A 25,735-nucleotide genomic window follows, 5' to 3' on the forward strand; every position below is an offset into this window, starting at 1 on the left:
TAGTACTATACTAGTGATTTTCAGCGAATGAACGCGTGGAAGTGGTTCACGAAGGACAAGAAGAAAACACATATTAAAAACACCAGCAATGCGTTCCATCCTCTGCAGAGAGCAAACATGTAAATGCACAAAGTATTAGAGCACTTTAACACATTAGAATCTACGGAAATATGTATCTCTATCTACCTAGGTATAGGGGTATCCAACTTAAATAAAAATAAAATCTGACCAAACCAAACAGTTATTATTATTTTTTTTAATAGTTTTGGTAATACACCAAAACACGGTATGAAAGTACAATATAACCCTAGAACTTCTACATTTTAAAATATAAGAATACGTCACTCTTAACTACCAATAATCTTCCTTTTTTTACTGTTTCAATTTTTAATTAAGTACAGATATCAACTTTTAATTGTGTTTAAAACTATATATACAATATATTTTTCAATTTTAACTTTCATTTAACAATTTATATACCGAATTTCACATCAGCTTAAATGAATCCTCACATTGGGCTTTTTATTATTCAATACAGAAAGGAAAATTTGGATATTATAGAGATGACCAAACATTTCCTCTTTAGAAGCGGAATTTGAGAACGCTGACACAAGTACTCCTTTACTTTTATTTAAGGTTTTATGTACCGAATCTTACATCTCCACCTTCAGCGGATTCTCACATTCAGCACTTTATGATTTAAAAAATGGGAATATTCAGTAGTTTGTAAATGTTCCTCTTTCCCTTCTTTGAACAGGAATTTTGGAAAAGGTTACAACACATATTCCCACGTTCCTGTGTAGTGAAGGTATATAAGGAGTGGGAAGAAAATGGTGCAGCGGTCTCCAAGAGATGGAACTGCAGGGGCGTACGGAAGTTCAAAACACGGAGTGAGCATCGCGTCAAACAGCTCGTGACAGCCAAACGAACCATCAGTGTCCGGAAATTACGTGACCAATACAATGATGGATGCACAAAACCCACATATCACGCAACTATACGGCGTACACTGACACGCATGCAGTTCCACAGCAGATGATACACTCGTCACCTACTCCTAACAACTAGTCATCTCCCAATTGGTCGCGCTTGGGTACAGGTACACGCTAATTGGACCATGTGTGACCGGAAAACAGTGTTCCTCCAATAAAGCACGGTTTGTGATACTCCTCTCCGACGGGCGTGTGCATGTGTGGCACCAACAGCACGAAGCTTTGGACTCCTCGTGCATGGTGCATACTACTGTATACAGGCAGATGGGGGCAGCTGTATGGTTTGGGAATGCTTCTGTTGGCATGGACTGGGACCGTGTAACATTTATTGTTACAGCGGTGATATTTATTGTCACAACTATAAATGGATTACAAAGCACGGACTTCTGTATCCGACTGGTTAACATTACTATACGTCTTTCAATTCTAATTATAACAAGAACTGTTAATAGAATGGAACGAATACGTGTAAGTGAGTTCTACAGGGTGCAGGGTTCAGAAAAATCATAAGTGTCACAGATCTTAGACAAATTACAAACTCAGAACTTTAGCTATTTTACAAACTTGCTAGGTATTTTTCTTTCTTTTTTCTCATTTTTAGTGTGTGTGCACGTATTTTATCGAGTATCTTAGTAAAATAGTGGATTGCTCGTGTCTGGGTGCTGCTTATTCTAGCTTTGGAAATACGTATAATATAAATCAGGTATGTGCAAGTTGGACCAGGGGGTAGGTCAATCACAGAGGACTTCTTGGCGCCGAGGGGCGTAGAAGAAAATTTATAGCATTTTCGCAAGAACTGAATAGCCATATTCAATACAGAAACTTGTTCATCGTGCATTAACATCATAAGAACACAAAATCAGTTAGTTACTAATGAATAAATGAAAACTCTTGAGAAACTTGACCCTTCATGCTCTGAACTAGACTTATAGTGCTCGGTGGGCATGCTGCTTGCTCCAACTCGCTGGATATTTTCAAGGTAAACATTTTAAGTTCAGTTTAAGACATTACATAAGAAATACATTTTCAATATTGAGGCAGGCGAGCCGGATGAAAGGGTTCATTCAGTGGCCCGGGGACACTGCTACACATGGCTGACTTAAATATAAAATCTGACAAAAGCAAACACTTAGATAACATATCACTGTGTATTGTGAGCTGTAATTATATTTAGAAGCAAATATAAGTGAAAACCTTAGTACTCACCGTACACTAAAATATTCCTCTAAGAAGCGCTTTTAGAAATTATAATTTCCATCATCAGCTTACCAGTTCGAGAAATTAGGCTTAAACATGGATTGCTAAAAAGGAATAAAAAATATGAAGTAAAAAAAATAATAAAATAAAATAAAATTAACACATGTTGTCTAACGAGAAGTTTTTTTTTTTTTTTTTAATTTTCTTTCTTGTTTTCTCCATCATTGATCAGTAAGTGGTGAATAACATGTGTTAACTTTTGTTTGAAGAGAAGAATTTCTTATTTCACATTTTTTATTCTTTTTTAACCTTATTTTTACCAATCCATGATTCTTTTACATGTTTAAACCCACTTTCTCAAACTGCTAAGCTAATGATCGAAATTGTAATTTCCGAAAGCGGTTCTTAGAGAATATTTTGATCTGCGGTAAGTACTAAGCTTTTTACTTATATCTCCTACCTAGATAATATGCCTGATAAAGACAATTATTTATTCCTGAAACTGTAAGACAAATTAATAATTGTAAGTGTTGCTTTAGTCAGATATTACTTTCATTTAAATCACACACGCATAAGGATTTATAAGATGTTCTGTTTTCATTTTCAAATTTTATTTACTCCCAAAAGCAAAAAGTTGTTGCAGTCGTAATTTCCTATCTTGAGCCATCCTATTTCGCTGTCAGTATACGCATTATATTCCAAATTACTAACCATGCCTATTACATAGGATGTTCTCGGATATTCCATCAGCTTCTTGCTCAGAATTTTACCCTCAAAGATGATTTGTAAGATGATGTTCTGACAGAGCAATGTCGAGTGAATGTCACCCTTTTCTTCCTAATTAGTTCGATTTTTCAATAGGTATTTCAGACAATTTATTACTGTTTCGCCAGACGCCTCAGACCACCCAATTATCGCACATTTCGGCAGGTGTCTATCTCTGGCAAAAAATATTTCGCAGGAATTTATATTCAGAGAAAAACTTTCCTCATCTAACCTTCCACTATTGTAGCATGATTTTTTCCGTGTCAATTCTCATGGAGCGCTACGCTGATTATCAAAGAGAACACTCCACTTACAACATGTTTCTTTGGAGTACTTTTAGTTTTTACAAAATTTTAGAATTAAAAGTACTACTTTTTGATTAGTTGTCACCTCTTATTAACTTTTGAACACATTATTACATTTTTAACCCTTGTGTACTACTCGGTTCCTCATTTCAAAGCGATTACTATGAGCAATATCGCAGACCGTATTGTTAACAAATCTATAATTGAAGAACAAGCGATGAGTGTGTTTCAAACATAAATTCAAGAGGTGTATGTATTTAAAACGGCCAGAGATGGGAAAGAAGCGCTTACGGCGTTATCGTTCAGGGGTAATATTTAGTTTCTCCTCCAAATCAATTGGCAGTGACTCTGGCTCACTTAGTAGTGATTACGGTTCGTTGTTTGTAATTGTGATGAGTGTAAATACAATGTTGACTTATGGCATAAAAACTACAGTGCACAAAACGCGAACCACCATGTGCTAGGTGACCACTAAAAAGCATGAATGCTACCTAGCCGAGTCACGGCAGGAGTGCCAGAACGGTACCAAGGAGGTGAGCTCGTAGGGACCTGGCGCGTCAGCGATGGTAAGTATACGCATAAACGAGGTTGTTAAAAAATGCTTACTATAAGTCACAGTACCGGATCCAGAGCCGTCGATGGATTTGGGGGAAATGCCATAGTTAGGATACTAAATGCCATCTTTGTTCAGTACCATCCCAGCATTTCCTTAATAAGACTGAAGGAATGGCATGGTAAAAATCCTTAGTTAGAATTACCAGTCACAGGACTTCACCTCTCGAAGTCCCAAACACTATGCGCGTTGATTTGATGCGTTACCAACACGAAGGTGTTGTAGCATTGCTCTACCCCGATGAACCTTTTCCTTTCAATTTACTTGATGCTTCTATTACTTTCTCCTATATTTCCATCTTTCGTGAACACGGACCCAGATGAGAGCCGAAAACTAGGAAGTAAAAGGAATTTTCAGGAATCGAAGTTTCAAGAAAGAAAAAAATGAATTTCAAATACGCGATCATTACTGAAATTCTTATATCCATAAATGATTTGGAATGCCTGTAACATCTGTAAAACTGAAAAAAAAAATAAATAAAAAAAATAAATAAATAAATAAAAGATAATAAAATTAAAGAACCCAAGGTTTCAGTCATTTCTTGTGAAGGATCCTTCCACGTGAATCTACCATTCGTCAGCTGTGATGGAGCTTTCTTCGTCTTTTTATAATCGGTTACCCATTGTCGTTCATACTGCATAACTATTGATGTAAAGAAAGTTTATAAAATAGAGGCATCGGTCCCAGAGACAAACCGTCAGTATCAGGAATTTACTTATGATGGTCATACAGTATCTTTGTTCATATATATATATATACAGGCGCGAATCGAAGGGGACTACAGCCCCCTTGACACTCAGATTTACACTGGATAAAATGGGCTTCAATCCTGCTTTACACCGGATAAAGCTGCAAACTATGATTTAGTTCCTCCCTTTATCATATCCTGGATCTGCCACTGTATATATATATATATATACAGTGTTCGAAGTGGAAAAAAAGCAGAGGCGGTATGTTTCATTATGATTTTGACTCAACATACCGGCTATCTAAATATTGTCTTGATCACTGAAAAACCAAAGGCGGTATGGCATACCACCGCATACCGTCTCACTTCGACCACTGTATATATATATCTATATCTATCTATCTATCTATCTATCTATCTATATATATATATATATATATATATATATATATATATATATGTATATGTATATATAACCTTTAACTGGGTTTTTATCATTTCACTTTGATTAAAGTAGGGAGGACAAAATTTATGCCAAAAATAGTATCCCACGAGAACCTGAAGTTGGGAAGGAGCTCAGTTTATAAACTTTTTAGTAGGAATGCTGACATGCTTCCACTTCTAAAATGGGTGATTTCTAAAATACTTCAATTTCTCATCTTGTGTTCATAGTGTCAAAGTGAGGAAACGGTTGAACTGTTTGAAATGAATTTTTGAACAATCACGACTTGGATCGACCTGTATTGTTATCACTTCATATAATAATACACGAATATCTTACTTTAACTGTGAGAATACATTATTTCTTCCGTAAGATTACTTTCGGCTTCCAGTGGTACTGAAGTCTTTTGTTAGGGTATGAATATATTAGATGATCATATTGAACTGATAATTGGGCTCACTTATTTTTGAACTGAAACCATGTGTTTGCATAAACTTTTTTTTTTTTTTTTTTTTTTTTTATGTAGTCTGATTAATACGTTTACTTCTTAAATGAGCTATTCTGTTGTAAGTGAAAGAAGACTGTAATGAAAAATTATCACTGTAACTCTTGAACAAATTTCCCTGAATTTCCATGACAGAGAGTGTAAATTATTCGTGACTCACAACACCATCATTTATGGTCAGATTTAGAATATATACATTAATTCCCCCTCCCCCTTCCCTACGCTCTACTTCTTATGTTTAAATTATATTAGGAGCTTATTCTCTTACTATAATAAGTATTTACAGTAAGAAAGTAAGCTTTTAATTTATTTAAAATATAAAAGCAGAGTGTTAGGAATGAGATGGGGCGATTAATATTCCAAATATATATTATTGTATTTGGAATACAATAAAATAGTAGTACCAACCCATAATTACATACTAACGATATTTTTAATAATTTGGCATTCCGAATATTCCCATAAAAAAGTAAACATATATCCTAATCTGACCTATCCCTTCCATTACGTAAAACCAACGAACCTATCTTTTTATTTTTCTTCTGTAGCACTTAAATTTTTTATTTAATTTGTCGTTGTTCTATAAAAACTTGAAGCTTTAACACTTTTCAGTGCTGTTCAAGCTTCTTTATTCCTCAACATAATTTTCTTTTCTTTCTTTCTTTCTTTCTTTTCAACAACTTTTCGGAATCTATTTTGATTGCTTGAGGTGTCCTTCTTGGGAGTAACTGGACTGTGCACACTATAGATCCCGAATTGCGCACAAATCTCCGCTGGCCTTTCTGAACACAGATTTTTGTCTAACGTTGCCACAACATGTATTACTTTTTAACCCTTTGGAATTCTAGCACCTATTTGTAGGTACTACAGTAGCGTCTTCATTATTCGATTAAAAAAGAACCAATAAAGCATTCTACTTAGATTTTTTTCCAAGTCTAGAGGCATTGTAGAACACGTTACGTATGGTTTTCACGCCTTCCTGCGTCGAGACATAGGAGGTGATGACGTCATATTTTTTTGTTAGGCCTATTTTCATTATTTTTTGGCGGGCTTACTTTTGCACCTAGAAGATTGAAATTTTGCACAAACACTCAGTCCACCGAGTAGTATTTATCAGATTTTTTCTCAGATCTCTGCGTTATCACAAGGATGATCCAGAGGGGCAAAAAGGGAGATTTTTCCCACCTCAGATACATGATGGAGACATGTGAATGGTACCGTTTGAAAGGCTGTTCTATTCTGAAGAAAATGATGGATGAACTATGGTCCTAGGATAAATAGGGATGTCTCAGGAAATTTTCTACCTGAGATCAGCGTCTTTTACGGTAATCTGGGGCATTGTGGGGATTATTGATACTTTTCCCGCCTCCACTAGTCAAGATAGATGCTTGAAATTTTGTATAGACATTTAGTACATAGTTTTATTACATATACTATGATTATGTACAGTAAATGCTATCATTGTACGTACCTAATGTTACTCGCACAAGTCAGGACGATAATCTTAGTTTCATTTATAAATGAAACTTTTCTCCATCATAACTGAACTCAACTTCTCTTTCAATCATTAACTGAACAGCCTCTGCAATATTTCTCGGACGAACTGGTGTGAAGTTTTTTTCGAATACAGTATATAGCTTCTCTATCCTTATGTGTTAATTCCTCTGTAGTTTCTAAATTAGCTCAGCTCTAGTAATTTTATTCGACCCTTGGTTTGGGTATTCCGCTGCTCTTTTCTTACAGATTTACATAACAGAAGAGAAAATATTTTCCATCTGACAACATTGCTTAATTTTTCTGTGCGTAATCCTGTACATAATGACAACTTGTCAATAGCTTATTAGATAAAACTGGAAAAGTGTGCGCAATTTCATTGCAGCCGTCCTTCTTATATTCTGTGGGCAGCCACAAATATTCTGTGACTGTTACATGAAATATAGTAGACTTCTCGGATCCATTTTAATTCCCTGACTTTCAAAGTCAGTGTGAATCCTGTTACACACAACCAATCACAACTTTACATTACTCCTAAATATTCAACACTATTTACTTCACTAATCCTCCAATTAACCTTCCATATTCCAATATGGATGGAGTATTAATATGACATTATGAGTGGTTGTATGGACGTCTAAAGAGTTATAGATTTTCAGTATAGAGTTCTTTTATATCCAAGAAAATAGAATAGAAAAAAAGAACGTATTCTGAAGAATAATTAAAAAGAAATCTACAAATTCATGTAAAAAGCTAGTTTAAATAGAGCAGAAATATGTGAGTCCAATTAGTACTTCAAGATCATCATCCACTATATTTATACCCTAACAAAGGACTTTAGTACCTCTGGAAGCCGAAAATAATTCTACAAAATAAATAATATACCTACATGAAATTGAAGTAAAAAATAATTATTATACAAGGTATTTCAAAACAATACCGACAATATTTAGGAGTGATTCCTGATACCAAGATAAGACGAAGAGTATAGACCAACCTGGATGCACAAATGCTTCCTTTCGCAGTTATAGGCTGCCGAAAACATTAAAAAAACTTTAAAGGCCCATTGTTCCAAAATTATGGGACCTACCGTAATCAGGTCAAGACTTCACTTAGGAACTAATATGAACGCTATCCAAAAATATATGTTTCAGAATTCTAAGGTACTTATACAACAATTTTTATAAAGGCAGTTCGGTTACGGGCATATAATTTGAAGCACTCGCCAACCACCTCTATAAAAATTGTTGCGGAAGTGATGCAGAATTCTGAAACATGGATATTTGGATAGGACACGTACTAATTCCTCAGTAAAGTCTTGACCCGACTACGACCGGTTCCACAGTTTTGGAGCTATGGACCTTTAAAGTTCATTTTTTCATGCTTTCGGCAGCCTATAACTCCGAAAGGAAGCATTTGTGCACCCAGGTTGGTTTATACTTTTTGTCTTATCTTGGTGTCAGGAATCACCTCCCAAACATTGTTGGTGTTGTTTTGAAACACCCTGTATACAATATATAAGTAGTAATGTCGCGTTTACACTATCTAAAGGTATGTGGTTTCGGTGGCTGCAAATATTCCCAATTAATATTGAAACCAGAATTGGTAGTACATCTGTACCATTTTCGATTGAAGTAGAGATGGAATATTTCCTTGAATGCTTAAATGATTACAGCAAACCGCTTCTCAATATCTGTGACTGTTTTACTCTACGGCGTCCAAATGTTAAAACCGGAAGTAATTGATTTTTGCCTCTCCAGGTTTGAATACTGTGTTAACAGAGGAGATAGTACATATTTATAAAACGCTCAATCAGTTGCAAATAAAGCTAGTAGTTATCGTGTTTGCCCTTTGGAGATGATTGAAACCGAAAGTTGCAGTGGACTTTTACCACTTCCGGTTTTAGTAGAGAGTTAAGGACGGAGATAAATTGTATTCTTAAGGCGCTTAATCGCTTGCACAAAACCGTTCTCGCTATCTATTACTATTTTCAAATATATGCCATAAGCCTGTTCTTATCATGTGAAGAAAGTGCATTTCAGCTCAATTTGTGCTGAGATTAAGAAAGAGCAAAACATACGTAAATAGTACCTTCTGTGTATACTCTTTAACCCACATTACTCTCCTGCTCGACACGAGTCGCATAGGGAGAACAGGCTTTAAGAAAAATCGGACTCCATAGTTTTTTTCTTTCTTTTGTTATCTTAATTTACTTATCAATGAACTTAAAAAGTTGATCATGAATTCTGTATGTTTGTGTGTCTGCTTGTCATTTGCGATTTTTTTTTTTTTCAATTTTGAACCTCGCATTCGATAGAGCATCAAAAACTGTGTGAGAAAGTGATTAAGTTTTTCGCGTCGCTTTTACCGTTCCCGAGAAATTGGCCAAAAATGGCCGATTTCCAGATATTTAAGGACCCATAACTCGGGAACTATAAGTTACAGAGAGATGACATTAGTATTGATCAATACCTAAGAGGATGGTAAATATTTTGGTACCAAATAGTAAACGGTGGACATTGAGCAACTTGCTACTGGCCATCTGGCCACCGTTCTCCAGATATTGGCCCAAAAAAGTTCGAATTTCGGGAGATTTAAGGAGCCTCATCTCGGGAACTGTAAGTCAAAGAGATATGATATTTTGCGAACTTTGCGAGAAACAGAACAAGGTACGGATAAAAATATTTACTTTTATATGTAGGGACAATCACAGTTATCCTTCCCGCTCCATCTCTCCATTCACTTTAAGATCGTTCTGGAAATGCTCTTGGAGCATCCTCAAGTGTTTTTTCTTTAATTCCTGAAATCTTATTTGTGATCTGCAAGTGTTCCCACGGGGAAAACATTCTGATACATGAAAATAAAGGAAACCTACAACTAAGTATGTCCGCATAGCCAACTGAGTAAATTCATTATCTGTAGGGGTGTCTTAATACAATGGGTTATAAACACTCTGATTAAGACATAAAAATAAACATGTTTGGACACGTTGTTTTCAATTCACAATCTGTCATTCTTTGGAACCTAAGATGATTGACACCCTAACCTCAGATCTACTGACCACTTCAAACGCAAAATTAACAAAGAACGCTTTAGAAATATATTTCGAAAATTTTCCTCCGAAAACACACCAATATTGTACAAGCCTTTCCCAGCTGCTCAAAGTAGACGCAGAAGTGCCGTTTTGCAATGAGAGAAATACAAGAGACAAACACTAGAGCAAGGCAGGGGAAGGGATGAGGTACGAGAATGGAAATCAACAAGCCAAGGGGTTAAGTAATATAGATAGTTCAGATCCAACTGGCCAATGTATGACGTAGGGCCACGCTTTTACAGAGAAATAGCAGAAACACTAGAGCAAAGAAGGCAACAGGATGAAGTAGGAGAACGGAATAAACAAACCATGGGGATAAATAATTAACTAGGGCCTATCTATCTCATGCGTGCTCTCGGAAAATATACGAAACATACTTCGGCTGCACCCCCTCTGGCGGATGAAATCCTCCCTTTGCTTAAGCAAAAGAAGTAAATGATGACAGCTGTGTTGCCTATTTGTCATTTAGTCGTTTGGTCTTGACGAGTGAACATTGTAGACTACTTAGAATGGCTAACAAGACACTGGAGAGCAAAGTTCGTGAAATAGTTTAGGCCGATCCAAATGGCCGAGGTGTGACGTAGAAATATGCGTTTGTAAGCAGAGAAATAGTAGAGACACAGAATACAGCAAGGGAGGTGAAAAAATGGGGTAGGAGAATGGAATGAACAAACAATCGGTTCAGTTAATTAGTCAGATAACATAAAGAGGTCATTTACAACTGGCTGATGTATAACGTAGAAGTACGCCTTTACACTCGAAGAATTAACAGAAAGGAACAGAAAGGAAGATAAGAAATTGAAAGTATAAGTAACTAGATTAATTAATTAATTCGATAATACAGAGAGGTAATTTCTAACTGGGAGACGTATTACATACAAGCACGCTTTTACAGCCACAGAGAAAGTAGAAACACTAGAGCAAAGGAAAGGATAGGATGAGGTAGGAAAATGCAATAAATAAGCCATGAGGTTAATTGATTAATTGCATAAAATACAGCAGCCATTTCTAACTCGTTTGTGTAGAAGTACGATATAAAATGAGAAAACAAGCTCTTAAATCAGAGGGAAACACAACAGCAAAGGAGAAGGAATGAGGCTGGAGAAACGAAATAAATAAACCATGGAGTTAATTACCTAGTCAGTAAGGTAATATACAGCAGTCAATTTTAACTGGCCGATACTCTAACTATATATAAAACTACATGGACTGGCACGAACTAAAGTGGTACTTCCGTTTGACCTGGAAAGTTGAAATTTGGCATGATTGTAAGCCTTCTGAGACTAACCGACAGGAAAATTGCCAAAAGTGAATATTTTTAATTTTTAAGGGGTCTAAAGGAGGATGAAGATATTCCCACGTTATTTAAATGGGCGTTTTCTCGATATACAAAACCTTATCTTTTAGATAGTTGATATAGGAAAAGAAACTTGAAATTCGGCAGAATTTTGGGTTGAAGAGATGCGAGGCCGTAGACCGCGCAAAGACGGGGATGTGGGTGCGAAGCATCCAACTGGGTAAATTCAGGAAATATGAAAAGCAAATACACGTAGTTCACTGTTGATGCAAAGGCTGATATATCAGAGATGAGAGGCCGTAGGTCGAGCAACAGCGGGGGACTGGGGGGCGGAGCCCCCACCTAGCCAAAGGCTAGTATCATGTAAAAGTACAATCAGAAAGATACCAGACAGAAAAACGAGAGAAAAGTAGGCAGGAGAATGGAAAAAAGAAGCCAGATGATAAATATTTAGATAATATAGAGCAATCGTTTCCAACGGGCCGAAATAGGACATAGAAGCACGGTTTCACAGCCACAGAAACAGTAGAGGAAAACACCTGAGCAAAGAAAAGGAGAGGATGAGGCACAAGAATTGAATATATAAATAAACAAAAACATTGGGGTTATATAATATAGAGGAGCCATTTTTAACTGGCTGATGTATGGCGTACAAGTACGGTTTAACAATCAGAGAATTACTAGTGGAAGAGAGGTGAAAGCAAGAGGTAGGAAAATGAAAGAAATAAGCCATGGAGTTAATTAATTAGTCAAAGATAATATAAGAGTAGTCATTTCAGACGGGCCAATAGATGGTGCAGCAGTACGCTTTTACACTACAAGAAATAACAGAAAGGAACACTACAGCAAAAGAGGATAAGGAGACACTACAGCAAAAGAGGATCAGAGAAATAACAGAGACAAACTATAGAGAAAAGAAGGAGAATAAATGAGGTTGGAGAACAGAATAAACAAGCCATGGGGTTAATTAGTTATATAATATACAGCAGTCATTTCCAACTGACTGTTGTATAACGGGTACCTACGCTTTTACTATCAGAGAAACACCAGAGCATGAGAGGATGAGGTAGGAAAATGTAATAATTAAGCCATGGGCTTAATTAATTAGTTACATAATATAGATAGATCAGTTCCAACTGGCCAATACATGACGTATGACTACGCTTTTATAATCAAAGAAATATCAAACAGAAACACTAGATCAAGGAAGGCAAGAGGATGGGATAAACAAACCATGGGGTTAAATAATTAACTAGACAATATAAAGCAGTAACTTCCAAACGACCTACCTATGACGTAAGTGTATGCTTTTGTAAACAGACAAATAACCGATATACAGTACAGCAAGAGAGGTTTGAAAAGATATGGTAGAACTGAATCAACAAGCCATCGGGTCAATTAATTTGTTAGGTAAAACAGAGAGGTCCTTTCCAAGTGGCTGATGAATGACGTAGAAGTACATTTTTGTGATCGAGGAAACAACAGAGAGAAACATTACAGCAAAGGTGAATAGGAAATTAGGAAAAATAATGTAATAAACTAACCATGAAGTGAATTACTTACTTCGATAATACAGAAAGATTGTTTCTAAATGGCTGACCGAAGTATGACACGGAAGTACGCTTCTAAAACCTAGAACTAGAAGAAAACACTAGAGCAAAGAAAAAGAAAGAATGAGGTAGGACAATTGAACAGAAGAATGAAATAAATAAGCCATGGGGTTAACTGATTGGTCCGGTATTACAGAGAGATCATTTTTAACTGGTCGAACTATGACCCAGAAGCAGGGAGAATTGAATAAAAAGAAACGGGGTTATTTAATTAGTTATGTACTATAAGAGCAGTCATTTTCAATTCACTGAGGTATGACGTACACGTACACTTTTGCAATGAGAGAAATACTAGAGTAAAGGAGGTAAAGAGATCTGGCTGGAGAATAGAATAAACATGCCATGCAGTTAAATAGTTATACAGATACTATAGAATAGTCACTTCCAACAGGCCGATGTATGACGACATTAAAAGAATGAATGAATATAAATGAAAATAGTATCAGTAATAACCAGGGTTGGCTGGTTTAAACCAAAAAACGAAAAATGCTCGTAAAAGTGTAACTATTCGTAAAATCTTGATGAACACACATTTGTGGGTTATCACGTTTCACGCCCACATATTATTCGCACTATATTCAGACCTAAATTCTTCATTCTTTACTCAAAGAGATTATATTACAAAAGCAACTTTTATAAATGTAATTTGATGGATGTTTCTTTTGTGATTTTTTTTTGTTGTTATCATTGTTATGCAACCAAAGGGAAATTCTAAACATTGTTTCGTTTTAATAATGTTTACTATGGATAAAATACATCAAAATGTCGTACTTTTTGGGGGAGGGGTGTCATACAAACCTCACGAGAGGTAATTACTGAAATAACAAGAATCTTTGGTAACTATTTATGTATAAGTGGACTGAAATAATTCGTATCTTTATTCACTTTTCTTACTGATATTCAAAGTAAGTCGTTATATTTCTTTAACTTGGACTAATAAAAGTCGTAGTAAACTGACTTGGACTAAATTAGTTCTTCTGTACTCTGTAGTACTTGGAAATTGTTCATATGTAATCCTGTATAATGCTTCCACTTGTGTAATTGTTTATCTTTTTGTCCTTCTGTGCTAATGACTCTTGACGATTAAATTAACAAATATACAAAGATCAGTCAACATATTTTTATCAGGAGTCCTTCGTGAGTGAGTCGACAGACGTATCGCATTTGTGGCCAATTAGTCCCGGTTTCTAGTCCAAATGGAGAATCTCACTTAGATGTAAGCCGAGAAGCGGTTTGGATTCCGCTTTAAGTTTATGTGACTCCTTACAGCATAACCCGGTTGTTGCATACTAACACCAAGGCGAAACAAGCTTATTTCTGTACATATGTGATATAAATACATAGAGCAAATTATTTAAACAAAAAAAAAAAAAAACATGGTTTTTACCAACCCTGGTAATAACAATTGTAACTCGTGCGAGCTTTGTGGGCCGCAGGAAATGGTTTGGCGAGCTGCATGTGGCCCGGCATTTGGACGTGTGTAAAGCACTCTTTTACAACCATAGAAATAGTAAAGGGAAACACTAGAACAAAAAAGGCAGAATGAGAAAAAGTAATGGGGTTGAATGAAAAGTAATGGGGTTATTTAAGTAGACAGACAAGATACAGCAGTCATTTCCAATTGACTGAGGTGTGATGTACAAGTACGGTTTTGCAATGAGAGAAATAACAAGAGATAGAAACACCAGAGAAACGAGAAGAGATGAGGTACAAGAACAGAATAAAGAAGACTTTGAGTTAGTTATATGATATAGAGCAGTTATTTTGAACGGGTCGACGTATGACATAGAACCACGCTTTTGCAACCAGAGAAATACCTCAGAGACACACCTTAGCATGGCACGTGAAATGATCTATGAGAATGAAATAAATAAGCTATGGAGTTAATTGAATTAGACGACATACAGCAGTCATTTCTAACTGGCTGTTTTATGACGGAGAAGTACGTTTATATAATCAGAGATGATATAGTAGAATAGAATAAACAAGCGATGAAGTTAATGAATTAGGCAGTATACGGTAGTCATTTTTACCTGGTAATTGTATCACGTAAAAATACAATCAGAAAGACTAATTAATTATTTAAATAATATAGAGAGGTCATTTCTAACTCGATGTGTGACTTAGGAGAATGCTTTTGTAAACAGGAATAGCCGAGAGGTACACTAAAGCAAGGGAGGTGAAAGGATGAGAATGGAATGAACAAGCCATGAAGATAATTGAATTAGTTAGATAGTATAGAGCAGTTATTTCCAACTGGGCGACGTGTGGTGTAGAATTACGCTTATATAATCAGAGAAACAGCAGAAACACTAGAGCAAAAGAGAGAGAGGAATGAAGTAGGAGAAAAGGTTAAGAAGACATGTGGTTAAATATCCAGTTACACAATACAGAACAACCATTTTTACCTGGCCAACGTATGACGTAACAGTACACTGAGAGAAAAAACAGAAAACTAGGACAAAGGAGGAGAATGGAATAAACAAGCCATCTATATATTAATCCTCCACAGCACACATGGTCAACTGTAATATCAAGGCACACGCACGGAGTCTCACTCCGCAATATTTATTTATCTTATTTTAATGTGTACTTTGTTTCGAAGCGATATTAAATTGTTTAATATTTTCTTTGCAATGTTTCTGACAATTCACTACGTATATTTTATAGCACAAACTCCTTTAACAATTCTAAGAAAACTAAAATTTCTCTACCCGCGGAGTGTGACTCCGCGTTAAAATGCCAGGTTTATATGTTTGTCTCCAAACCTTTCGAAAATGAGATCTCGAAAACCATGAGTGGTGCTAGAAACGTGCCGTTTTCACTGGTCGATTCGAAGTTCTGTGTAGATTGACCAGCTCTAATTCAATATTTAAAAAAAAAAAAAAGGGGTACAGTGGAAGTATTGAAATTTCAAAAGCATCACATCCTACAAGTTATACATTCCAACATCACGCTATTGTATACAGTGGTTGTATATCTCTCAGACGTTAGTTTCATGACCAAATGATAAAGAGAAACGAAAGATAACCGCTTCTCCAGTCTAAGATGAATCTTTATTGTTTGGAGTGTTTTGCTCAAAGAACACCACATATCACTAACATTATAATTAATTGTGTATGAACGTATATGCCTATTACATGCAAGAAGAAAGAAAACACTGATCATACATGAATTAGAAACTCCAACCAGAAGTAGGCTCAATGTTGCAAATGGTGCAAGATATTGAAAAAATAATAAAGAAAATCTCCCCTTTACGGAATCCTTTGCCGATATTTATGAAGATGTCGTTCTGCTTGTAAAGGGACATGTACAGATGTGAGGAATGGCAAGGAGATTCATGCTTGTATGTGAATGATGTACTGTGTAGAAAGCTTAGGTTCAGCTATTATGGTAATTAATTATTTTGATAATATAGTCATTTCTGACTAGCCATCTACAATCTAAGAACTTTCAGTGAGATACACTGAAGCTACCAAATGCTAAGACATATGTAGACAACTTACAAAAGTAACAAGTAAACGCGTTGAAGAACAGAAAGTTCTGTCAAAATGAAGGCAATATAGGAATGTAGGCAACACAGTAACTTCTGCTAATTAAAAATAAATAAATAAGCAAAGTAAAAAAACAGAAATGTTTGAAATTGTTAAGGACTATCTTTCTGACCAAATGTACAGTAAAGTATTTTTGAAAGTCAGTCAGACAGTACAAACAAACAAGTATTCACAGACTTTCAAAGAGAACAGGTGTGCCAGAAAATTGTAATACACACTGTCAAATATTCAAATCTTCCTTCTTTCTTACATAATGGAAGAATAGCACTTTCAACAATACAATCCTTACCTGGTATGCAGCTGCAAAGTACCGCGTATGTGTACGGCACAGGGTCAAGATATATATATATATATATATATATATATATATATATATATATATAGTATAATTTTTATTGCAGCTATAAAAAATGAAATACAATTCCCCACTTCAACCCAGGAAGTCAAACGTACTGACCACAAAAATATTACACACTCTACACATTGCATAAACTGTTCTATCTAAAGTATTTTGTAATACACCATACACATTTTCTTCTTAAAGAAATCCTACTTTATAGTCAGGTTAATGGTTGTCAGTAGCTTTGCTGCTTCCTACCCGATGAAAAGAAATGTCGTTAGCGTGCAACAAGACGAAGGCTCGGGGAAACAATCATTATTTGTACCTAAAAAGCTTTTACTCACCTTATATCTGCAAGTGATTGATTTTGGTTTCTGTCATTCCGGCTCTCTCATTGGAGCATTCTTGAGTAACATTTCCTCCAATTGCCCTCCTTGGTAGTTGCTAGAAGAGCATCTGGAGGAAATGTTACGACGGACCCAGAGAAAGCCAAAATGATATAAACAACCAGTCACTTACGGATACAAGGTAAGTGACTGCTTCAAAGTTAACGGAGAGCTATTTAATTAGTTAGAATAAATTACTTTCGATCCAATGACTCTTTATTTATCTCCCTTTTCGACAACCAGCCTAACAGATTTCCTAACATACGCCAAGCCGACGGCCTAACATAATCCAAGTGGTCAGATCTGGTCAACTAAGTCACTTATCATGGTCACGTGCATCAGTATGAAAGGAAGAATACGAACTGACAATTACGATACAAGCCACTAGAATTTGCTGTCGTGAGTACACGTATTATTAGTAACGCCCTGTCAATTACAACATACATTACGGATGGCATCTAGTATCTCCCCCAAATACATCGACGGCTCCGCAGCCGGCATCGTGAATTATAGCGAGCCGTAGTAAACGATCTCGCTTACGCGTATACGCACCGCCACTGACGCGTCAGCTCCTTACGGACGCAATCCATCGCCGTTGCCCGGTGACCCCAGCAACGGTTCTACCCTGACCTGATTAGAAAGCATTCGTGTTTTTAGTGGCCACCTAGCACAAGTTGGTTTGTGCTTTATGCACTGTAGATTTTATGCCGTAAGTCCATCCTGTATTTATACACATCACAGTTACAAACAACGAACCGTAATCACTACCAGGTGATCTGAGGAGAAACTAAACAATGCTTTACATTATCTTGTGTTTCAGAAACCCGACACTGTCATCATGGCACCGTTCCAGGGAGAGGCCGTAGGGTCCCGGACCCTCCAAAGTTCCTTTGCACTCCAGTTCGAAACACATGTAATAATAAGCGAAACAAAACAATAATAAGCTTGTGATTTGTCTGCACCAGGAAGGCACTCACGGTGGGACATGGGGACGTATCTAGCTAAATGTAATTACAGTAATAATATACGTCATCAAGAATAAGCGACGTACCAACACAAAAATATTAAAAATATGTCCCATGCGGAACAACAACACCGCCTTTTAACTGTACAAACGCAATAGATGAAACCAAACAATTCCTCCGTAAGGAAAATTAGTAATCAGAAAGGATTTGCTGGAACAAAATGCATCAGTGCGAAGTGTGTGTATTATTACTAAGCTTTAGATTAACAGAATATGATTCGAATGCGCCAAAATGAGGGAACCTTGGAAAAAGTAAACATTAACTGTTGTCCTCTTGCTGACGCAAGAATTTGCAATTATCACTTTTTTTTTCTTTTTTACTTCTGACACGTTTGTGAGGGTGTGCGCCATCGACGTGGGAGATTCGGGCTTGATTCACGGTGGGTGACCATCTGGTTCGGATCTTACGTTAAACTGTAGTGCGACGTCTTATACAGCCTCGATACTGAAAAGGACGCCGAACTTCAATCAACTACCAACCAACCGACTTTTATGCCCGTTCAACGTTCTCTTTTAACATCGGATTTGCTGGAACAAAATGCATCAGTGCAAAGTGTGTGTATTATTACTAAGCTTTAGATTAACAGAATATGATTCGAATGCGCCAAAATGAGGGAACCTTGGAAAAAGTAAACATTAACTGTTGTCCTTTTGCTGACGCAAGAATTTGCAATTATCACTTTTTTTTCTTTTTTACTTCTGACACGTTTGTGAGGGTGTGCGCCATCGACGTGGGAGATTCGGGCTTGATTCACGGTGGGTGACCATCTGGTTCGGATCTTACGTTAAACTGTAGTGCGACGTCTTATACAGCCTCGATACTGAAAAGGACGCCGAACTTCAATCAACTACCAACCAACCGACTTTTATGCCCGTTCAACGTTCTCTTTTAACATCCTGTCGGAAATCGTACTAAATCTTCCATATCAAAAGTGACAATATCAACTATTTGGATTGAAGCAAGATATCCGTAATCATTGTACTGAGATGAAACTAAGAAAAGCCTGCAGTGCGAAACGATCTAACTCAAAATGTCAACACACTAACGTGGTTCAATCAGATAGTCATAAACTAACAAAATGATATTTGTCTATAGTAGCTTATGAAGAGTTTAATTAGAGGGCGGGTTCAAGGATTTCTTTACACACTTCTTAATACGGTATACATTTACTTTTTCGTAATATGTTGTTCGACAGTGATTCGAACCCGGAATCCTTCTTTGCGTACGCCACTCTATATCCGTCCGTACATGCAGAGGCGGGTTAAAAACATCATTCAAGGACTCAATATTAAAGGAACTTCTCACTTATATAAAATTTCTCCTATTATTATTATTATCGGAGTATGTTTAGTACAAGGGGTCCAGAAGCACGTAAAACACACAAAATTTACAGGAGAAATGAATGATGCAATTACTTAGACGTAACATAACGTAACCAAATCTAACATAATCCAACCTAAGCTAACCTGGACTAACCTAATATTAGTAGAATTAAGCGAAATTATATCATTTTTTGGAAAATTATGCGGTACCCCTGCACTAATATAACAAACTAATCTAACCTAACCTACCCTAAACTAACCGAATATGAACAGAAATCACCAAAATTGTAACAATTTTTAGAGAAAATACCTGGACCCCTTCTGTTAAACATAGGCCTTATTATCCCGCACCTCTTTCTTAAACGCAAACAAAACCGGAAATTATCTGAGTACTAGTCTCTATCGAACTGGTGATTTTGTCTCCTAAAGCTCATAAACAAATATATCATTATGCAAAGTGATAAAAGGTATCAAACGAAGTTCTTACACTAACATAATCAGACATCCCTTTTTTTACGGTGACTCCTTGGACTTACAAATCCGCCTCAGACAAAACCCGTTGTATTATCTTAGTAACATTGACTGAAGTGTAAAAGCATTTCTAGTTTCGTTAAAAAGAAATTTGGGAAGTTGTCTTACACAATACGTATCACAATGACGATTCACCGCATAGGTCAACTTGTTCAGTAAACGAGATGTTGCTGTAAAACCTAATTTTATTCCATGTATATCGAAATAGAATGTTAAGATCGGTGTTTGTCTATAGCAATCCTGAATTCTACAGATGAAAACACTTTACCCGCATTCCGATATTGCAAAGATAACATCAAGAGCTGAACTACTTTTGATAACTCTACCGTGTTTAGATCATTTTCACCACATGAACTGTAATCGGCTCGATAATTATGACTTGGCTTTAACACAATATTCTCGGATCATAAGTGGCGCAAGGCATTCGATCACAGACAGCTGTCAGGTTTTAAAATGCATGTCGCATATTAAATACGACGGAAATTTTACTGTACGTAAATGGATCCCTAGCACAATTCTTGCGATTTACATGCACCGTGACGAGTTTATACAACATAAAATTAACCCACGAGTTAAGTGTGTTCTGAAGTTACTAAACTAACGAAAAAGATTGCACTTGATATCACATTAAGATCAAATGATGCTTGCGTTCTCTTAACAATTTTAAATAATTCTTATACTTTCTCCCATTTTCTATACCCACAAAAACATTCTACACGTATCCTTTATCTTATTTCAATATGTTGGGCAAACAGCCCTAGATAATTACATTATAAAGTTAAATTTAGTTTCTATTAACTTACCATTCACAACTGCACCTCGAAGGTAAACAACCACGATAAATAAATATTTACATATATAGGAAGACGTCATCTTTGTGTCCTGTTATGTTTTCTTCATGTACAAATACTCATTATTTATAAACTACAAAAATCAAAACGTTCGTCAAATGTTCTCTAAAATCTAACACCGATAAATACATCTCATTTTGATCCATCTCCCGTCATCACATCACATCTCCCGACAGTCGCGGTCACTTCCTCCAATTCCTCTGCACTGACAAGCTCTTGATATTCTTCCGCGTCACAATCGAGACCAATTTAATATCCTTGTGGGCGTGGTCAAGGGAAGAAAAAGTTTCTTAATGATCTATTTCGGTGATTAGAAGTGCACTTTCAAAGTGCAATAATAATAATTGTTATAAAAGCAATTAAAGGAATATTGTCTTACATAGAAACGTTGTTATAAATTGTTTTTAAGTGGTATTATATCTGGTCGCGTAAGTAATCAAAGCAAATATAAAAATAAATATAATGGCAATTGAAAATCACTAAATCGATTGTTAATGGTTAAGAAACGTAAAGGAAGGTAAACTCAAGCAACACGCTTCCCAACAGACGCCTAAACACTGACTAAATGCTGTCAAGAAAATGTAGATGAATTGAGTTTCGTGCTTCTCCTTTCTACCGGTAGAGGCGCTAAGGCCACACTTTCATTATATCCTATGAGTCCATGGATGTGTTAAGATCAACAGTTGCAGGGAATGCAGCTGGCTGCGGCAGCTAAATTTAGTTCCTTCTAAAAAGACAGTACTTTTTCTTCGAGATACTCTGATCCCAAGTTGAATGCAAATATATTGTCATTCTGTTGTTTCAGAAAATGACAAATTGTTTACTATTTTATATCACCTTTGTTTGTATTTTTAAAATGTATTCCAACGCAGTTGAGTAGTCAACACACAGCATGCTTTAGTTCGGTACCTTGAGCAGTGTGTGAAAGCAGGTTAAATAATAAAACCATCATTAACATATGAACAGTATTTTCGTGTCTGGCTTCTCGAGGCAATTGTAGAATATATTTCACTTTAAATTGAAATATTAACGCGTGATTCCACAAAGTTTAGGGTTAAGTACAATAACCATCCGGGAAGTTTGAGAACGATGTTTTGCGTTGTCTATTTGTCGCGAACAATACAATCTAATTCTGAAGAAGAGCATTTGTTGTACCTTTCTAATGCGAAAATATTATATGTTAATTTTATAAATATGTAACAAAATGAACTTCAAGAATACAGAACTAATCTATTAGCCGAATGCAGTCATCGAATTGAAATTTAGTATTTTTCTCTGTTGCATCGTGCTTAGTTGAGGACAAGAATAGGAGATGCCGAATGTGAGTAATCTTGAAAGTAAATACAGTTAAACCTCTTTGTCAGCCACCAAAGTGGAATCATGTAGCAATAAACTATACTAAATAAATTGATTTCTTGCGTAGAATTGATAGTTTCTGCGAAATAAAATGTGGACAACTTAGATTTAAGTGCATATGATCGTATTTTGTGTAATTCATTATCAAACTGAAGACTGAACGTGTACGATACTAACTTGTAAACAATTTTGGGTATGCATGAGGATGCGAAAGTATGGGGAATTCCCATTTAATACTTATAGAATTAATTTTTACAACTAATAAGTTACTGGGAGTGAACAAAATGATACGATGTTCAGAAGTTAGCAAGTTAATTGCAGTAGTTCATGCGTATCTAATTAACAAAAATAATATATATTTCATACCGTATGTTAGGATGAACCAGTGTTTAGCGCTATCCCTAATTTTACAAGAATTATGAATGCTCAAATATTTGAATTCTCTATGTGGAAGCATTCCAGGACGATTTTTTTTTTTTTTTTTACACACTGCTTCCCCCGAACTAACCTCGATGTTATGATTTCACACCCTGTACAACATTTGATTCGATGTTCTATTTTGAGTCAATATTGCCTCACAAAAAAGAATCAAATATACGAAGAACATGAGTGAAAAAGCAGTGTGCAGGTAGCACTAATATTGTTACTTCGGATTTTGTGAGTTTTAGTTCCATTGTGGACAAAATATGTACAATGACATGATCATGTGTCATGATTGTGCATTTGATTCTGGGAGAGAATAAAACATCAAATAAATAAATGTTGAAGATATCATGGGCAATAAATAGAAAGTGTCATAGTGTAAGCAGAGTGCTATCACGAGGTAACTAGAGCTATCACGGAGCAACCAGAGTATTTCATACAACATAAATTTTTAAATTTTTAAATTTAAATATCGTTAGTACAATTATCATAACTTATTATTTGTTTTGGATCAATATTTAATCATTCCTTGATTCATCTTTATAAGTGATGAAAGTTTCCACTTTCCACACAAATTGTAAAGCTATCATGAACTAACCAGAGTTCACCCTATATACGTATATATACAGGGTGCGGCACGTAAAAGCGGCCCGTCGTAATATTCTGGTATATTGTGATTTTGGCAACACTTAAATAATCTACCTTCCTACCAAGAGATGGCGTGTCGAGGTCGGGTCGACTTACGTGACCTGCAGCAGTCACGTGCAGCCGCAGCCAGTGAAACTTATCGAAACCAGTTGAGAAAAAGGCCTCGTTGTGTTAAGCCGGGTGAGTGTCAGTGTGTGATAATGCCGTATTCGATACCCGAGCGTGTTGCCATTGTTGAAGGGTTCATTCTCACTGGATCTTTTGTGAAAACAAAGAATTTGTTTCGGGAGAAATTTCCAGGACGTTCTGTGCCAGCAAAAAGCACTATTCAGGAATTGATTGAAAAATGGCGGCGTACAGGATCGGTTCAAAATGCTCCCAGGAACAGACGACCATCTGTCTGCACACCTGAATTAAAGATGCAGGTGGAGGACATAATGACAAGAAGTCCTCGAAAGTCAACCAGGAGATTGAGTCAACAGGTTCATGCGAGTGAGAGAAGTTGCAGACGTGTTTTAAGGGGACTGAAGTTAAAACCGTACCGGATAAGTGTTGTGCAAGAACTGAAGGAGCCTGACCTGCAGAAGAGGGTGCATTTCTGTTCATGACTGTTGAGCAATGTTGCCAGTGGTTTCTTGGATACACTAATGCTCATCATGAGTGACGAGGCGTGGTTCCACCTGTCTGGCTACGTAAATTCCCAAAACAACCGGTATTGGTCGACAGAAAATCCACACGCAATCCACCAGGTACCCTTGCATGATGAGAATATTGGTGTTTGGTGTTCCATTTCCGCCACACGCATTATTGGGCCCATATTCTTTAAGACGACAGTGAACAGTGACGTGTATATGGGAATCCTGGAGGAGTTTTATACACACTTGACCGAAGAGGAGCGTCAGTTATGTTACTTTCAGCAGGACGGTGCAACATGCCACATATCAGCTGTATCATTGTCCCTTGTGCATGAGATGTTTACACCAGAGAGGACAATCAGCAAAGGCTTGTGGCCTCCTCGGTCACCAGACTTGTCCACGTGTGACTTTTACTTATGGGGACTGTTAAAGAGAAGAGTATACGAAACAAATCCACACACAATTGAAGAACTCAAGACCAGGATCCAGGATGTCACCAATAGCATTACAACACAAGAACTGACAAGGGTATATATGAATCTCCTCAATCGTGCTCATATGTGTGTTGAAGTGGGCGGAGGACACTTTCAGCACCTGCTGTGAAGGCTGCTGTGAAGGTGAGTAGTCATATTCAATACATTACATTTCATTTATGTGTTGTAGTTAATCATATTCAATACATTACATTTCATTTTATGTGTTCACTTTACGGGCCGGTTTTACATGCCGCACCCTGTATATATACGCATCCACCCACTTATATGCCAAAACCTAACGTTTCGGAATATTTTTTGGTTACATCAAACCCTAAAAGCTCACAAAATTTCAAGACCATGCAGCTGTTGGAAAGACCTAAAAAATTTTGGGATGTGAATATAGTTCCATTTAAAATACACAAGGGCAAATTAAAAAGAAAAAAACATAACATTTTTATTCTTGACAATTTTCTTGAATTTCTGTTCCAGTCGGATGTAGCTAAACATTCAAGATTTTCATAACTTAGACTTGAAAAATAACTCCATTTGAATAACATGCACATTTTCCTTCCTCTTACACACCTTAGAAACTAAAATATTCACTTTTAATATTTTTTCTGTGGATTAGTCCCCAGAGGCTACAAACTTGCCACTTTTCATTATTGTAGTTCTACCGGAAGTGCCTAATAATTATCGAGTGAAGAAGTTGCGCCATTTAAGTAACATAGGAAAGATTATTCAGTTCCCTATGAAACCATACTGTAGTTCGAAATTTTTATTTTTGATCATATATTTATGTAACGCTATTAAAAACCTATGAGCATATTCCCTAAAATTCCATCCTCCCTTTTTACCTCCAGAAAGTGTAAAAAATATACTTTTGTAAATTTTCTTGTTGGCTTCTCTTCTAAGGCCATAATTATCCTAATTTCAACTTTCTACGTCAACCGAAAGTACCCTGATTTTGTCAGTTCATGTCCCTTTCTACATATACTACTGTAGATTGCCCTTCTTCGCACGGGAAGAATATGTTTCATTTTGAACATGAAGGACAATGACGGCAGGGCAGAATTTGGATTTAAATGGCATCGGAAGTGTTACTGTTCCTCTCAGGGACCAGAAAACTATGGATTCGACTCTCAGTTTCGATCATTTCTGTCTCCTCCTCCCCACGTTGTGGGGCTGA

At 36.4% G+C, this 25,735-nt stretch overlaps 1 protein-coding gene across 3 annotated transcripts in view; it reads right to left on the reverse strand.

Annotated features, from left to right (window-relative positions):
• Positions 1–21,573, reverse strand: part of babo (TGF-beta receptor type-1 babo) — a 118,273-nt gene extending 96,700 nt beyond the window's left edge. The window contains exon 1 of one of the 3 annotated variants that reach the window (XM_081744178.1): positions 20,964–21,573. In XM_081744178.1, coding sequence (XP_081600304.1) covers positions 20,964–21,033 — 70 coding nt within the window. In that variant the 5' untranslated portion in view covers positions 21,034–21,573. The remainder of the gene's footprint in view (positions 1–20,963) is intronic. The other 2 variants (XM_081744176.1, XM_081744177.1) reach the window with 2 other exon arrangements.
• Between the last annotated feature and the right edge of the window lie 4,162 nt (positions 21,574–25,735).

This window comes from Thermobia domestica, chromosome 17, assembly GCF_964235325.1.
Source record: "Thermobia domestica chromosome 17, izTheDome1.hap1.1, whole genome shotgun sequence".
In the NCBI taxonomy this organism is placed as follows: domain Eukaryota; kingdom Metazoa; phylum Arthropoda; class Insecta; order Zygentoma; family Lepismatidae; genus Thermobia; species Thermobia domestica.